The 16,846-nt window shown below is 39.2% G+C and overlaps 2 protein-coding genes across 6 annotated transcripts; one reads left to right on the top strand and one right to left on the bottom strand.

The window, feature by feature from the left end:
• Positions 1-534: 534 nt before the first annotated feature.
• aftpha (aftiphilin a) lies at positions 535-10,015 on the top strand. Of its 5 annotated transcripts, none has more exons than XM_026219524.1 (10): positions 535-759; positions 3,377-4,936; positions 5,252-5,406; positions 5,524-5,650; positions 5,748-5,804; positions 5,932-6,054; positions 7,149-7,209; positions 7,525-7,608; positions 7,767-7,890; positions 8,529-10,015. In XM_026219524.1, the coding sequence occupies exons 2-10, from the start codon at positions 3,413-3,415 to the stop codon at positions 8,674-8,676; spliced, it is 2,403 nt and encodes an 800-aa protein (XP_026075309.1). In that variant the 5' UTR covers positions 535-759; positions 3,377-3,412; the 3' UTR covers positions 8,677-10,015. The 5 variants fall into 5 exon arrangements, with proteins under 5 accessions (XP_026075309.1, XP_026075464.1, XP_026075542.1 ...); XM_026219679.1 differs by having other exon boundaries at positions 536-759; positions 8,532-10,015; XM_026219595.1 differs by having other exon boundaries at positions 753-894.
• sertad2a (SERTA domain containing 2a) lies at positions 9,695-13,054 on the bottom strand. The gene is made up of 2 exons (XM_026219960.1): positions 12,879-13,054; positions 9,695-11,221 (listed from the first exon to the last, which is right to left on the bottom strand). The coding sequence occupies exon 2, from the start codon at positions 11,208-11,210 to the stop codon at positions 10,356-10,358; it is 855 nt and encodes a 284-aa protein (XP_026075745.1). The 5' UTR covers positions 11,211-11,221; positions 12,879-13,054; the 3' UTR covers positions 9,695-10,355.
• Between the last annotated feature and the right edge of the window lie 3,792 nt (positions 13,055-16,846).

The raw sequence follows: 16,846 nt of genomic DNA, 5'->3' as shown, positions 1-16,846 counted from the left end.
AAATGACATTAAAATAAACAAATAAATAATACATATGGAACAGTAAAGTACTATACTGAGTAGAAAAAAAAACTTCATGTATTTTAATTGAGACTGGCTATTTTCCAGATTAAATTAAATTCTATAATGTTATATTTTCACTGTATAAATTGGGTCTTTAGGCAAAGCAGTATAAAAATAAAATAAAATAAAATAAAATGAATGAATGAATAAATACATAAATAAATAAAAAGTGGGATTAATTAATTTAATATTAATTAAAAATAATAAATTACTCAGTAACTTATTAAACCAAATAAAGAAAATCATATACATTTAAAAAATGTCATTAAATAAACAAATAAATAATAGAACAGTACAGGACGGTACTAAGTGAGTAGAAAAAAAATAATCCAAATGATGTTTTACACATATTTCTAATATTATTTTTTCACAGTAGTTAGACATTGCGTCTTTGTGAATAAAAACACGTAGCAGTCTTTCTGCTCAAATGAGGATGATCAGATCTGAGTGATGGTTTAGTTCAGTTGGCCTCACCCAATCAACACGAGACGCCAGAAGTGCCACACCAGCGCATGATGCATGCTGGGTAATAATCGGAACCAAGCAGGATCCGCTCCTCGTACACACACCAGACTGACAGCGAGAGCGGGATCTCACCGGCTCCGTGCCGCTGTGTCCGCGACATGCTCCAGATGCTCGCCGCCGGTGCGCGGGATGCGCTCGTGAGGATGCGACACATCACCCCGGTCTCGTGAGGTGAGACCGAGACGAGGACGACTAGTGCTAATGTTAGCCTGCTAGCATCGCCCGTGTTAATCAATGGGCTCTGATGCTACACTGAACTGGGATGCTAACAGACCGAGTCTGCTCTTCTGGATTACTCGTTAAAAAGTAACGCGACTCTTATGTCAACTTCATGTCATTGTTTAGACCGAAGCAGCTCATTTTGACTGGTTTAAACAGCGTGTTTTATGCTGTCAGGTGTTATTGCACTGCTGTGCTCAGGCTAACGGCTAGCAGCTAGCCGTGATGTAAACATCACAAAAACGGTTTGATTTTGTCCGAGTGACTAAATGTCATTAATTCAGTTTATTTCAGATTTAGTCTAGGATTAGCATAGTTTGGGTTAAACCAATGTCGTCGTCAGGTTTATATAGTTATAATGAGCAGTTTTATCAGTTTATGTGCTGAAGGCCTGGTGTTTCTCAACAGCTGTGATGTTACAGTAAGTTAACTGATTTAATAACACATTTAATAACTTCACTAACTGAACATAGTATTTAAGTTAAGAGACAATGCTGGTTTTGTACCTCGGATGATTTATATTACTACTAGCAGTCTTGATATGACTAATATGAATGTTTGATCATAATTGTAGATATTTACATGTGAAGTGTATCCTCCTCATAAGAAAATAAGAGTGTCACTGTCAATCTGATTACATGCATGTGGATTTTTAATTCACAATAACATGAACTAGAGGAGTAAAATGAGTGAATTGGTCAGTTGTTAATCCTTTCTGATAGTAAAGTTGTTTTGTGTTTGTGCTAGATCATAGAAATCTGAGTTAAACGGGTTGTTAAAATGATATAAACGTAAATTGTAGTTTAGCACAATTAACTTTCTGTTATAATTTTCCTGTGTTTAAACGTATCACTTTCATAATGATCATACAATAACACTCAGTTATGGTTATTTATATCAGTTATTTATATTCCTTTTAAAAGGTTTTATCCTTATAGGAGAATTTAGCATTACTGTCAATTAATACTATTAATTGTGTATTGCTTGACATATTTTTAATTCACAATAAAATAAATCCGTAAATAATTAATTTGGAAATCAGTTTATGCCTTCTGATAACAAAATAGTTTTGTATTTGTGCTGTAAGATGTGGGTCACTTAAGCAGTGTGAAGGTAAATTGTGTTTTTTTCAGACGTGTCTCTGGCATTGTTTGACCCTGCTTTGAGCAAACATCGCTGCCGAAGCTCCCAGCACCATACAATAGACCGTTTAAAAGCCCTGTTTTATTTGTCTATCCTTTGTGAATTAATGCATTCAGTCCGTGTCTGAATTCTTGTGGTTTATTCCCGGCGATGACTTTTTCCAAATTGATCTGGTTTCCCTGCTGCACTTAAGTCACCGCTTCTCTCTTTAGCACTTAATTAGCGTCTGATTTGAAGGCAGTCTGTCTTGTTTTTACTCTCGTGATTTGATTTGAGTTAGATAACAAGAACCTGTTCCTCTAATAGGCCCTTGAGCGCTATCATGATGAGCGCTGCTAACAGAGGATGATTGTTCAGGTGTATTGCAGTGGTGGTGATCAGGGGTTTGTGAAAAGGAAATAAGCATCCATCTGATTCATTCATGTCAAGATTAGATTTATTAATGTCTCCTCTAAAGCTCCATGATGTGAGGTACTGAAGCACAAATGGTGGGATGATTTACTCGCTAGTTTAATATTTAGGGTTAAAAGCATTGACACCCATGTAGAGCAATAGTAAAAGTGTCGCTTGCCTTTGCAAATGCCAGTAATTAGACACAAGACGATGCTAGGATGTAGGAAAACGAGGCTTAAGTTCACTAAAGAGGATGCATGAGTGATTGCAGCAACTCCCTGCTGTTCGCACTGTTGTGATTAAAACATTCAGCGTTGCAGAAGAGCTGATTTCCTGTTTCTGTGTCAGAAATCATTTCCAAACGATCCTTTGCATTTCACATTACATCTAATTACAGTTTTGGACTAATCCTGAGGGCATCATGACACTTTAATTACATTAGTAGTAACAGTCTCAATCTGTTACATGCAATTATAGGGCTGCACGATTTGGGGGGACAAATCTATTTGTAATTTATCTGATCATTTTAAAATGTGTTTTAAGTCTGTCTTAATTCATGTTAAACAATCAAGCTTTTAAATTGGCAGAAAAACACAGGGAGTTTCTTGTTTTTTAAGCTATTTCGTTGATAGTCATTCTCAAGTTTGAGAAGATGATTATTGCATGTTGCATTTGTAAATTGTAAGCAACAGAGTTAATGTGGAGCAGCATTTACTGTAAACCAAGCCGCTCCGAGACACTGAAAACACCCAGTCGTGACCTGCTCTCGTGTAAATGAACACAGTGCCACACTTCACACCGAAACATGCAGCACATTGATTTTACCCTATTTATAGTAATTGCACAAAGCCATGTTGCTATTTCGGATTTATTGTGCACACATCACATTTCTCTGCCAGTGTCTACTTGTAAAATATTGATCCATAAGATTAGATTAATAAAGACCATGAGAATGTATCACCTTGTATTTGTACTTAAATGATTTGTTAGTCATTTTCATGATGCTAATCTGAAGTACATTGCTTTGCTGCAGGTGTGAGCTCTTGGCTGTGTTTCTGCTCAAGGCCCCATGGAGCCTGACGTGATACGCATGTACTCCTCGTCTCCACCCCCGATGGAGGACGGCATCGAGGAAGAGGACGATGAATTCAGTGACTTCACCGGCGTCCCGAACAGCACCAGCTTCTCAGAGTTCGACACGCCCACCACGTTCAACCAGTCTCAGGCTTTGAACGCCACCTCGCCGCCGGAGCTGCTGAGCAACGGAAGGATCGTGGGATTGTCCGCTCAACCCGTGGGGTCTACGAAAGTCAACGGCGTGACCCCTGGCTCTGGCCAGACCTGCACGCCCAATGGCAGAACGGTTAGCGTAGAGGAACTCAAAAAGTTCACAGAGCACCAAGCTCGCTTCACATCCCTGGAGTTCACAACAGGGTCTCGGACTGACAGTGACACCATTGACTGCAATGGCACCGCTGAAGTGCTCACGAACGGGTTTGCGACGTTAGACCAAGGTGGAAGCCCGGCCACACCACACAAACCCAACGAATTTGATGCCAGTACAGATGATTTTGCTGATTTCTCTGCTTTTTCAAATGCTGAACACAACCAGCCTTCAGATACAGACTTGGATGATTTGAATCAAGGGTACAGACCACTACATAATGATGTTAGCGACAGCGTTGAAGTGCAAGGAGCTAGTTTAGGAGATGATAGTGGGGACTCGGGTATCAGAAGATTTGGATTCCCTTCGGAAAACTCTGAAAATCTCAGCAACGGTGACTGGGGTTTCCATGAAGTCTCGGATTTAGATCAAAGGGAGTTAGACGCTGATACTACTGAAGTCGATAGCACAGTGCAACCGCTAGCCCTTAATGGTGTCACTTTTAGCGAAACTGATGATAACAGGGTGTCGCCCGACTCGAATGAGGATAAATCTAGTGGTGAACAATCAGATGAGAAAAGCTCGGAGACTGAGACTTTCGAAACGGAGACGGAGACAGAGACCTCCTTTGGTCGGCCGCTATCTACTGATGCGCTTGAAGAATTCGGTGACTTTAGCACGACGGGGTCTGTACCCTCGCCTCCGCTTCAGGAGGAGACGGCCACTCCGGCCGACCACAGCCAGCTGGCTGAGGACGACGATGAGGATTTTGGAGATTTCGGTGACTTTGGAGATGCCAGCTCGTTTAGCGCTACTGGTTTTGCTGATTTTGACCAGCAGGGGGTCTCTCAGACCGAACTGGCTCCGAGTGCCCCGGTGGAGGCAGAAGATGATGAATTTGGCGATTTTGACACATCAAAAGAACCTAGCACATCAGCTTTGGCAGGTGAAGAGGCAACGCCATTTGTGGCCTTTCCTGGAAGTGACAGCTTTGCGGATTTCAGCTCTGCACAGGTGGGCGATGGTGGTGATAACGAAGGATGGCAGGCTTTCTCTGAGCCGGATCAGAGCCAGAATGGAGGGGAATCGTGGGCAACGTTCGAGCAGGAACAGGATGCAGCGGATATTGAAAAGAGCGGAGATGACTGGCACGAGAGCCAGCCAGCTACAGCGCCCCCTACTGCTGCGGAGGAGCGCAAAAGTTCAACGGTAGGTTTATATTTACTGTTTTTACTTTGCCCCATTCTGTTCTTCATTTTGTTGTGGTTTTTTGCACTTATTTGACCAAAAATACGGTAAAAATTAATATATTTTGAAATATTATTAGTTTTAAACAACTATGGTCTATTTGGATATATTATCAGATGTTATTCGTTGCTTTGATCAAAGCTGTATTTTCAGCATCATTCCTCCAGTCCTCAGTGTCACATGATCTTCAGAAATCATTCAGATATGCTGATTTTCCTTTTTAAAAACTCTTTTTAATAAGCTGCACCATTTTCTTCTCTTCTTCTCTCTTTCCAGTCTGCACTGGTCAGCCGTTTGGAGATGATTTTCCAGGCCAGTTTCGAGCTGGTTCTCGCTCCTCGGGTGGAGGAAGAGGTGTCGACGCTCAACACCTTCCTCAAACCTCCTGACACATCCCAACAGGAAGATGCTGACAAAGGGACAACCAATTGGTGAGGAGCTACAGGTTTATTTGCTCGTCGCTGCCGGGAGCCAGCTCCTCTACTAAGTCATCTTGGTTGTTCTGTGGTCAATGAAGCGCTCTCTGTCTCATCCTGTGGGTTTTGTAGGGCACTGCAGGACGTGTGGCAGCAGCTGCAGGATGTTCATAATGCCTTCGGCCTCCGGTACCAGTGGGGCGGCTCTCGCACCAATAAAGCACTGCTCTGCTCGCTTGGTATCGACACCAGAAACATCGTGAGTTTGGTTTCGGGAAAACATGGAATTCTGTCAAGTCATGTATATAAGAAACTGATTTCTCTCCTCTTCTGTTTTTGTCTCTTTTTCTCCTCAGCTGTTCACGGGCCAGAAAAAGCAGCCTGTAATTGTGCCAATGTATGCTGCCAGTCTGGTGAGTGAAGCCCAGCTTTAGGAGAACTGTGTGTGTGTGTGTGAATGATGGACGCTGGTTTATTTTAGACGTCCTCTAGAGTTCATGTGTGTTTAATCAATCATCTTGGACAACTGTCGGTCTGCAGGGGATGCTGGAACCCACGAAAGAGCCGGTGAAGCCCGTCTCCGCCGCTGAAATGATCGCCTCAATAGCACAATCTCCTTCAGTCGCCACAGAGCTGAACACCTGTCCACCTGACACAGCCCAGGTGAGCGTCTTCAGTAACCTTCACCTGGTAAAACAGTGCACACATCACACAGCTCTATATATAAGATTGGGTTTGTAGTATATGTAACTTTTTTTTTCATACGTTTATTGAATAAAGCTGTACAAAGCAATTTTTTGCTTTAATGTTTATATCATCAGAAATTGTAATTATATTATCACCCAGCTCTTTATGTAGAATATATCCAACTTTGTTTGCATACATACAGTACATTCACCTAAAGCCATTTAAACTTCATAGCATATCTCAACTGCTGGATTGCATGTATCAGTGCAAAATATAAATGTCGCCCGGCTTTAATCTGTTGAATGCGACTATGAAAATAATAAAATATTAACATTGACATCATTACTTTCTGTTAATCTGCTTTGAAACCATGCATATTGTGATAATCACATACACAAATATGTTTGACTTGTGTACCAAAGTAAGTTGATGATTATTATAAATGTAAACAAAGTACAATTGAAATTATATGCGTCTAACTATGTGCAACTAATGCATTAATAACACAATTTCATCCTGGGTTATGAATTTTTAACCCTAGCAAGAGCACATGAAATCTACATATGCAAATTAAATTTAGTTTTTGATTTTATATATAATAATTGAGAAAAATAAAATGAAAAAACGATGGTTAAAAATGGACTATGATGGTCATTTAACATGCCAGTCTGACAAAGCGATGGAGAATTATTTTTATCTTTTTGCGAAAAACATCAGAACTTAAACTTTTTTAAAACTTTAACAGCTTTTCTATATAAATGTTTTTAATGATATTGTTTTTTGACAGTAGTTACCAGTAGTCAGTGGTTACCACAGTTTATAACATCCGTTTCTTGACTTTTTTGATCAGACTTACAAAGTTACATATGATATAACATATTACATATAACCCTTAATAAGATAAACTTAGTTTCACACATTTTAATAAAATAGGAATTGTCTCAAAGAAAAATATCCGACAGATTACTAAATAGAAAATAGAATTAAACAGGCTTTTCTTCATGAAGATTTTGTTATTGTTGTTATTTTGCATCACTTATATGTCATCCGGTCTCTTGTTCTGTCGTCAGGAGTCTCTTCCTCCCGTTCAGTTTGACTGGAGCAGCAGTGGCCTTACAAACCCCCTGGACGGTAAGACGATCGATCCTTTCTCTCACTCTGAGGGAGGAACATCATCGAGACGAATGGAGGAACAAGCTGTTCTCATCTCGAATATATGGAAAAGTGCCTTGTGTCTTAAAAACTAAACGCTTGATTAACAGTTGCACAGGATCTGTCTCTGTTCATGTACTCTTCGTGCTTCACACTAACAGAAACCAGCACTAACCCAGTCACGTAGTTTCATCACTAATCCAGATCTATGTCAACTGCTGCTTTCCTGATCTCTTTCTCTCTGTCCGTAACCCTTCTCTCTTCTCTCCTCTTTCACCATCCCTCGTTCTGAAGCGAGTGGAGGCTCGTCTCTGCTCAACCTCGATTTTTTCGGCCCTGTGGACGAGTCGCCCTCCGGCACGGCCACCTCCATTCCAGGTTTGCTGAAGCATTTCCAGTTCATCACCACAGCTGTCTGGGTGTTCTTGATTTCTGCTCTATGTGCATCTATATCTTTAACCGTCCATTCACACGATCGTTGTTACATACGCTGGCGTATCACGAGAGAGATCTGATATGCTTGTGCATGTGTGCAGGCGTGGACCCGGAGCTGTATGAGTTGACCCAGGCGAAGCTGGACGTCAGCGGAGGCGGCAGGAGAGTCGTGGATGCGTTCGCTCGCCTCATGTCCACCGTGGAGAAGACCAGCACCTCCACCAGGTCAGTGAGTCCTCATTAGCCTCATAGACTCCTCATTAGCGGTTTTGAAGCCTGAAGTGTGTAGAGCGGGCCGTGGCCATCTTGGCAGCGCGTCACCGTGCAACTCTCCCGGATAATCGAAAATGGGCAAAAAGGCGGGAGGTGATTGCTGAAGCCACGCCCACCTAGTGCATCGGCATTGTCAGCAGCGGCAATCCACCTGTCACTCAAGTGGCCACGCCCTTAATTATGCCGAACTTTAAGTCTTAATATAATTTAAACGGATGATAATAATATAGACGGATGATAGTCCCTTTAGGAGTAATATAGACCAAAATCATTTTTTGAACCAGGCTGTAAACATGTTTTTTTCTGCTGTGAAGTTGGGCATTTTAACATGGGGAGTCAATGGGACTGACTCTCTTCTGCAGCCAGCCTCAAGCGGCCAGTCGATGAATTGCAGTTTTAGTCACTTAATGGCCTCACGAGAGAGAGCGGGTGGTTGCCGCTCGGTTATTACCCTTGGAAAAACACGCTTATTTTGCATTTTTGATCCAACTTTCCGAAGTCTGATCAAATACTAAGTCAAGAAAGAGATGATGTAAACTGTGGTAGATACCGATTTAGTATGGTTTGTCATTAAACGATCTCTCTCTCAGCAGAAAGCCTGTGCAGAAGGAGGAGAACCTGAGTGAAGAGGCTCAGCGAGTGATCTCCGGTCTGCCGGATCTGTCGTTCATGCAGGCTAAAGTCCTCATGTTCCCCTCCACGCTGACTCCTCTCCTCCCCTCCTCTTCACCCGACTGACGCGTTCTTCTCCTCCGTGACGTCTCACCTCTCATTCTCTGTGTATCGCTTTCTGAATCTCACCATACTGACAGTTATGATTTTAATCTCAGACTTTCGGTTTCAACGCTCCTGTTTGTCATTTTCCCAGGCGTTTTTAAGTTCAAATACATTGTCCTGTGTACAAGAGAGTGGATGAAATAATCGGCTCACGATCAAACGCTGTAGAGGAGAAAAGACTAGATCGTTTTAATTGTTAGAATGACAGGAAGAGTTAGTGTTAATCTGTATATAATCAGGGATGATTTCCTTTCGAGTATTCATCACAACCGTGTGTGTGTGTGTGTGTGTGTGTGAGAGAGAGAGAAAGAGGCACTTTTCAGGTTGTTTTTATGAAACACTGGCTTAAACATCCTTCAATGGCACAACTGAATGATCTGATTTGTATTGATATATAAATGCGTAGTTATATCGACTTGAAACCAAACCGTCTGCAGAATATTCTTTTGATTTCACGTAACAAAGGCTTTAGTTTTTAATCGTTTTGGCTATTACATTACAATCAATATTGTTATACTTGTAGGTTTTAGGTTATTTGATTTCGCACAGGCGTTAGTGAACACTTTATCTTTTTGTTATGCTGATAGTTTAACAATTAACTCTTTCCACACCGACAGACTGTAGATGAGTCTATAGTAACTTCATCTTTAGCTGCTCTTGTTTATTCGTTTCTTATTTTTTTTAAAGTTTAAAGTTGAAACCACTGGCTTCGGACTATAATGTAGTGAAGGAATTATTGAATGATTAACTTGAATATTTACATACATAGGTGTATCGAGAATAAGGGACCAATATCTGCTGTATCCTTTAGCTCATTTCCCTGTTATCATTGTGTTTTTGGTCATGCTGTATCTGTGTTTTATTTAATCAGATAAATCTTAAGCGACTCTGGAGGACGTCTGCCGTCACTGTTGTCCTGTACGCCAGGATGCATGATGGGAAGTGTTCCCCAGAAATGAGTTTTCTCATCTTTTGGCTCTTTTTTTTTTTTTCTCCCAGTTGTGTCACTGTTTATTCTGTCTCCTGGAGGATTTTGCACATTGTAAAGATATACAGAAGAACTGCTTACATAGTTAACTGTGGCTTCAGACTGTGTACAGTCAAACTATGGAACATGTACAAATTGTTATGGGAGAATTCCTATGGAAAACTCATAATGATGAATGATATCTCTAAAGAGCCTGTACCGAGGTCAACCGCGCATGCCTGGGTTCTTTGAAAAAACAAACAAACAAAAAAAAAACGAGTGTGTAAATTTTCTTTAAGTGTACACAAGAAATTAAAATAATTTAAGAGAAAATGCTGTTTTGTTTTGTGTTAAATCACGTTACTGTCTTCATTCATGTCTGTTTGCAATTCATCTGTTTTAAAAGAACAAACTAAAAGCAATTTTATCTTATTTATTTTTTTTATTAAAAAATTTAAATACTAAAATAACGTTATTCATATGTTATTCCACAGGAGAAAATAGTATTCTATAACATTATAAAATTGCTGCAATATATTACATTATATCATGCATCCTTTGTTACTGTATCAAAATAAATATACAAACACTTTTCCACAGAACCCTTTTTGAAACCATAAACATTTGCCAAAATTGACCTTAATATTAAATACCAATTTAAAGATGCATCAAATTACGACCCGACCAAAACCTCCATGATGTGATCCAGTTCGCTCAGATCGAGTTTGAAAGTCTGATTAGAGGAAAGCCCTGATTGGCTCGTGCCGCCGTTACTGTAACCAGTGAGCGTCTTTACGAGGTCGTCTGTTACCATGGAAACGACCTTTGACGCGCCCGAGCTCGCGCTCAGGGACGAACCGTAGGGGATGTTGTCGAACAGCAAGCTGTCTATTTCCGTGAACAGGAAATCGTCCAATGAGAAGTCCGTGAGAAGCGAGGGGGTGTGGCCAAACACTGAAAGGGCAGAGTCAGAGAGAGATGACACTGAGTCCGTACTGCTGTTCATTTCAGAAAGACCGGGGTCTGTTTGTCTGGGGTTTGGGTCTGACGTGATCGAGCGGCCCGTCTCTGTAGTAAATAAAGTGGTTATTCCCACAGTCGGGCACAGATCTTCAATTTCAGCCAGTGCTGAGGTGAAGCTGTCTTTAATAACAGAGGATGATGGGGGTTGCTGTCTGGAAGTGGGCGGAGACAGACAGAGAAGCAGATGTCTGTCCTCCTCCAAACGTGACACAGGCGTCAAACTGCCCTCACTATGGGACTCCGCCGGGCGTTCCCGACACCCGTCAACAACAGCCAGTGGAGACCCGGGAACAGGGCCGCCCTCGCCTCTCAGCTCGTCCTGGATGTGCCGGAGTGTGTTGGTGATGAGCACCCTGCGGGCCAGGCCGGGGTCTGAGTGTCCCGGACGGCTGTGCAGCTTCAGCAGCGAGAGGTTGAGCACGGTCTGCCGCTGGAGCCAGTAGCAGCTCATCACCTCGTGCTCTTCCTCCTGCTCCAGCTTCCGTTTCAGGCCTTTCCCCAACATATAGTGTAGATCTGAGAGAGAGAGAGACAGTGATGAAGCTAAGGGTGTGTGGGCATCCAACATATTTGAATAGTTGACATTTCTAATTTAAGACATCCTATAATATATTTTTATCATGTATATTTAAATTTTTATTTCTTATCCGTAATAACATTTTAAATATTTAATTAAAAATAAAAAGTTTTAAATATTTTAACATTAATATCTTAAGTTTGGTTTTTATTTTATTTGAAATGTTTTCTATAATAACATTTTAAATATTTAATTCATAATAAAAAGTAATACAATTAAAAAGTTCTAAATATCGTAAAATTTACATATTACGTTTAATTATTTTTTATTTTCAATGTTTTCTATAATAACATTTTAAATAATTAAATCTAATTTAATTACCTGAATTATTGTTAACTATTACGTATTTCAAAGCTATCTGTAAATTTATTAAATAAAATCAAACGTAATACAATGACAATATTTATTGAAATGCATATTTTAAACTGTTTTCTATAACAACATTTAAAATATTGTATATATGTAATTGTCAGCTATTAATAAATTATTACTAACATTTAATATTATCTTAATTTGAGTAAATAAATCACCATATTTATTGAAACATTTTACTTCAAAAAGAATATTTTTTGTTTTATTATAAATGCTTATATTCTAAAATAAATATATTACATATTTTAATATAAACACTACCCTTAATTGATTCTTTTAAAGGGCTAGTTCCTCTTTCTTGGATATAAAGCAGAGCAGACCAAATAACATAGAATTAACAGAGAAATACACAGTACTTTCCACTTTGAGTCAGCATCCATCAAAGACAGACGATCAGTCCGCATTGACAGCTCATGACTACACACATGACTGTCTTCTCTCTAAACTCTGTGATTACTGTAAATCAGAGCACTCGAGTGTTGCCTAACTTCCTCTCTTCACAAGACTGGTTAGTGGTTATGTGTGTGACAGTCTGTACCACTGACCCAACTCCATCAACAACAGCCAGAGCTGGGATACATGCACAGTAGCTCACAGGAAACTTTAAGAAATTAGGATGAGTTCTATAACTATGGTATAATACAGTATTTAATGCCTTAATTGTGATATAATTATTAGAATTCGTTTGCATTTGACTACTTTGAGCTGACGTGCAGAAATGAACCAAGCATGAAAGTATTTGCATTATTTTGGCATCTGTGGATTTTTACGCAAAACCATTATATCATAACAGTTAAAAGGTTTAGGTGAGGTCTGAGCTGAAGCCGTGACATTTAGCGCTGCACGCCCACATTATTTCAGCTCAAAGTGAAACTTCAGCTGACTTACAGTAAATTGAAAGCTAGGGCTCATCAGAGCAGAATGAAGACTGATAGTATTAACCCGTTCTTGACCGTCGGCAGTAACGTTATCTACCGCAGGCTCGAGATTCACCGGGTTCAGCTCAAGTTAACTGTAGTTTAGTAGCTTTTACATGTTTGGCAACAATACATTTAAGTCAAAACGACACATCTGAGATCTCAGTTGGCCACAACACACTTCCAATACACTAAACAGATACGCCTAATTTAACACGCATACAGTGAGACACACGTTTTTAACGTTAAGTCACTTTCTATCATAGCGACTCCGCTGATTAACGTGAAGAGTAGTTCATGAACTCACCGCATGCAGGTCAAACGAGGATTTCGAGCTGCTCATCGGACTCGTATCTCGTTCACCGTTCCGCTCGGCTCACGCGACTCTAACGTTACCGTGTGAAAAACGCGTTTGCAGCGGACGGACGAGAGTGCTCCGCCTTCAACAGAAACCCGCAAGCAGAGTCTTCGACAGTGACGTAAGCCTCGCAGATGGCGACTCGTGAACGAATCCTTTGTTTGAATCGATACGATTCGTTTGAATGATTCACTCCACCCGATTCGCGACACGAAGTGATGCTCTAAATGTAGTAATAATTGGAATAAACAACTATAAACTATGCAACATATTAGCTTGCTTACAGGCTTTTTATGGTTGCCAATAAACTTGACGCAAATAAATGTAAATACTTGTCAACACTGTTCTCCACAATATTTCTGTTAACGACATTTTTACATAAATGTAACATAAAAATTTGAGGTTGTTAGTACCAAATAGCAGTTTTTGTACAAAACAACAACATTCGCTTAAAACAACATTAAAAGGTTCATTGAAATGAATCGCCCGATTGAGTCGATTCACAAAATGAATCGGACTTCGCGATGCCTCTCCCTCCCTCTCTCGATCTCATTCTAGTCTGTATATGTCACTGAACGTGATCTGGCTCTACGCGCTCCCGCGGAAAAGCCGCAAATATGTGAAGCATTCACGGCACGAGCTCTTCCCCTCGAGGTCATGTGAACGCGCGCTCTTCAGAAAAATAAGGCAATATCCTTATTCTTATAAAACTGAAGCTTATGTGCGCATTTTCACAGACAGCAGAGATCAGATGGAGATGAATTCAGTTTTAGAGGAGATCTCAGATGTGTCTGCAGTCGGGAGTCAGAGATCTCAACATGAACCTGAACATTTCTCCGCAATCATTTTATACAAACTCTCACTGGATAATTTCTTGTATTTGTCAAGGTTTTAATGCAAAATTAACATGATATATGAATATATTTTTTTAAATATCGAGTTCCCAATTAAGTTTTTTTCTGCTGTCTTTAGTCCTGCACTGTGTATTATTTATTTGCTTATTAAAATCTAATTTAATTATTTATTATAAACTATTTATTTATTTTAATCTTATACATTTTTTAATCAACTTATATTGTTTATTCTTTATTTCAATATTTTTATTATAGTTTTGTTGGGGATTCTTTTATTTTTATTTATACTGTCTATAGCCTAAATCTTATTTAATTTTAATTGATTTAAAAAAAAATGTATTTTTAAACTTTAAACTTTTTATTCTAATTTAAATACATGTAATAATATTTTTTCCAAAATTGATAATTTATTATTATTGTTTAATTTATTTGAATCTAATTTATTATTTTATTATTGCTGTTATTATTATTATTCCATATATTTTTATATTTTCCCCCCTAAACATTTCTATGGACCACAGTTTGAAAGCACCTATTCTAGAAAATGCACATGAGACAAAGTTGATATTTAAATAAAGCATAATTTTTATTCTCCTATTCTAACTATTAAAGACCAAAATCGGAGCAATACAATGTTCAGTTCCAATGCAGCTTATTTAAAACCAGACAAATCTCCACTAGCAGTCTAATAACCAGGTAGACGTTCAGTTTACGCCCTTGCAAAAAAGATCTTTGTGTGTCAAAATGTTCAGAAATATTTTCACACGATGCACATGCTGACATCTGTGCTCATCTTCTCTTTGCATTTCACTTCATACAATCCAGATGGCCTGAACAAGAGGAGCGAGATAAAGCAGCAGTCAATCAGAGCAGCTGAATCATCACACACACACATCTCTGCTTCAAAACCACATCAAACACACACAAAGAAAGTCACTCAACCTTTCGGGCCGTCTCAGTAAACAGATGCATGAACACATGAGAGTAATCTAGAATGAGAGTCAGCATTAAAAGACAGAAAACCCCCAGATTTACACTAAAGGCACATCCAGAGAGCCGGAGACCAGGGACCAGGGGCGTCGCTAGGCCCTTTTTAGGGGGGCTTCAGCCTAAACTTATGCCCAGCCCCCCTAAAAAATTATTTGATTAATTAATTAGTGATCGCTTCAGTCCCCTTTAAAAACTCATTTGAGACGGTGGCAAGCTGCATCAAGTTCCGGCTCCTCCCCTTATCTGAGTCTGCATGGATTCAGCGCGTTTTTCAATCCACAGGGGCGCCGAGCAGAGCGAACATCAGAGAGTACAAGGTGTGTGTGTGTGTGTGTGTGTGCGTGCGTGTGGTGTGTGTGTTCTCGCATCCAATACCAGTACGTCTTCGCTGCGTTCACTTTCAGCCTTTATCACAGTGTGACAGATGTGTTTTCTTCTAACAAAAATGAAGCGATTAACACCCATGAAAACATACTTTAGAAAACGATCATGATTTATTTTAATTTACTTTTTGAAATTGAAAACATATTATTGTGTATTTCGGCATTACATTATGCAGCCATGCAAAATAAATTATTAACGACACACATCATTGTCTGAAAGTACTAAATGGCACAGAGAGAGAAACATCATGTGGAGTTATTTTGTTTTCTATTATTAAACATAATTTTGTATTAAGTAATAATTAATCATTAGTGTATCATGATACATATATTAGAGTAAAGGGATCTGTGATTTTTTTTTTTTTAAGTAATTGATTTATAGAAGTGGCAAATTGATAATGATGTTATTTTTAATAAATATAAATAAATATAGAACAGATTAAACATATTGCCAATAGACAATTACATTAATACATGTTTTGTCTATATTCTTAATGAATATTAGCTGGTTAGTTAAATTATTTGAAATGAAATAGATTTTCAGGGGCTGACTTGATGTATAACCAACTGTATTGTTGATTATAAAGGCTAAAAAGCTAAAAAATAATAATAATAATAATAATAATAATAAAATATAATAATTTATATTTCATTGTAGATGGATATACAACATTTTTTTTTGTCGTGCGGGAGTAGGTCTGCAAATGAGCAACAGTCAGGTGAGAATAGAACAGACAGCCTCACACACACACACACACAATACCACTGTGTTCCCAAGATTCATTGCAGTCATTGAACCCTTATGTTGTTTTAATTTTCTGCCCATTTCCACGTACATTTCATAAGAAAAAGCAGTGGTATCATCAAAGGATAAACATGAATGTCCTAATACTGAATCAGGAAGTCTTTATTGTAAAAAAATTAAAATAAAAAAAAATATCTACATTCCCAATTCAAAATTTTCCAGTGACTGGTCACATCTAAAAAACTGTATTAGTTTTTTTTACAGTGTTATATATGGCTCAGTAAGTACTACTACTCCCATATATGAAATACAGGGAATACAATGGAATAGTGGATTGCAATAAGGTTAGTAGTATACAACCCTACCCTAATAGTCAAATATAATTTTTTAATCATACCCTTATTGGGGGCTGAGCCCCCCTAAAATCAAAATCTTAGAATCGTCCCTGCCAGGGACCATGATGATGACAACGATGATTACCCCATTAACTCTGTGTAACTGTTGACTTGATGTCATTATGACAAGCTTACCCATGTTTGTGTGTTCAGTTCATCCCAGGCCTCCTCAAACAGCTGCTGCGCTCGGCTCCTCCCACCAGACCCCGACCCTTCGTCTCCCAGCACCCCCACACGCTCCTCATTGTCCTTGACCCTGACCTCTGCAGCACAGCTGTCTCTCTCTGCAGGAGCATGTACGTGTGCAGATGGCAGACTTCAGGTCAGGCCTGCACGCCTCAGGTCCCGCCTTCATTGTCCTGCAAGCTTTCTCAATTCTTTTATATTATGCAAGAAGTGAAAATACTTGGATGCAAAAGTTTGGAGTCAATAAGATTTTGTAACGGTTTCTGATGTAAGTCTCTTCTGCTCAAGTAACTAGTAAATCAATGCATTCCTTTACAAGATAATATTGCAAATTTTAGTTAATAATATAGGTAATGCAAGTTAC

Source organism: Carassius auratus, chromosome 1 (assembly GCF_003368295.1).
Source record: "Carassius auratus strain Wakin chromosome 1, ASM336829v1, whole genome shotgun sequence".
In the NCBI taxonomy this organism is placed as follows: domain Eukaryota; kingdom Metazoa; phylum Chordata; class Actinopteri; order Cypriniformes; family Cyprinidae; genus Carassius; species Carassius auratus.
Note: the sequence above shows the minus strand (reverse complement) of the source record. Positions and strands in the feature narration are given on the sequence as shown.

Coding starts and splice junctions, on each gene's coding strand:
- sertad2a (XM_026219960.1), bottom strand. CDS start 11,210: ATGTTGGGGAAAGGCCTGAAACGGAAGCTGGAGCAGGAGGAAGAGCAC.
- aftpha (XM_026219524.1), top strand. CDS start 3,413: ATGGAGCCTGACGTGATACGCATGTACTCCTCGTCTCCACCCCCGATG. Junction 6,055..7,148: donor GTCCACCTGACACAGCCCAG/GTGAGCGTCTTC, acceptor TTCTGTCGTCAG/GAGTCTCTTCCTCCCGTTCA. Junction 7,210..7,524: donor CCTTACAAACCCCCTGGACG/GTAAGACGATCG, acceptor CTCGTTCTGAAG/CGAGTGGAGGCTCGTCTCTG.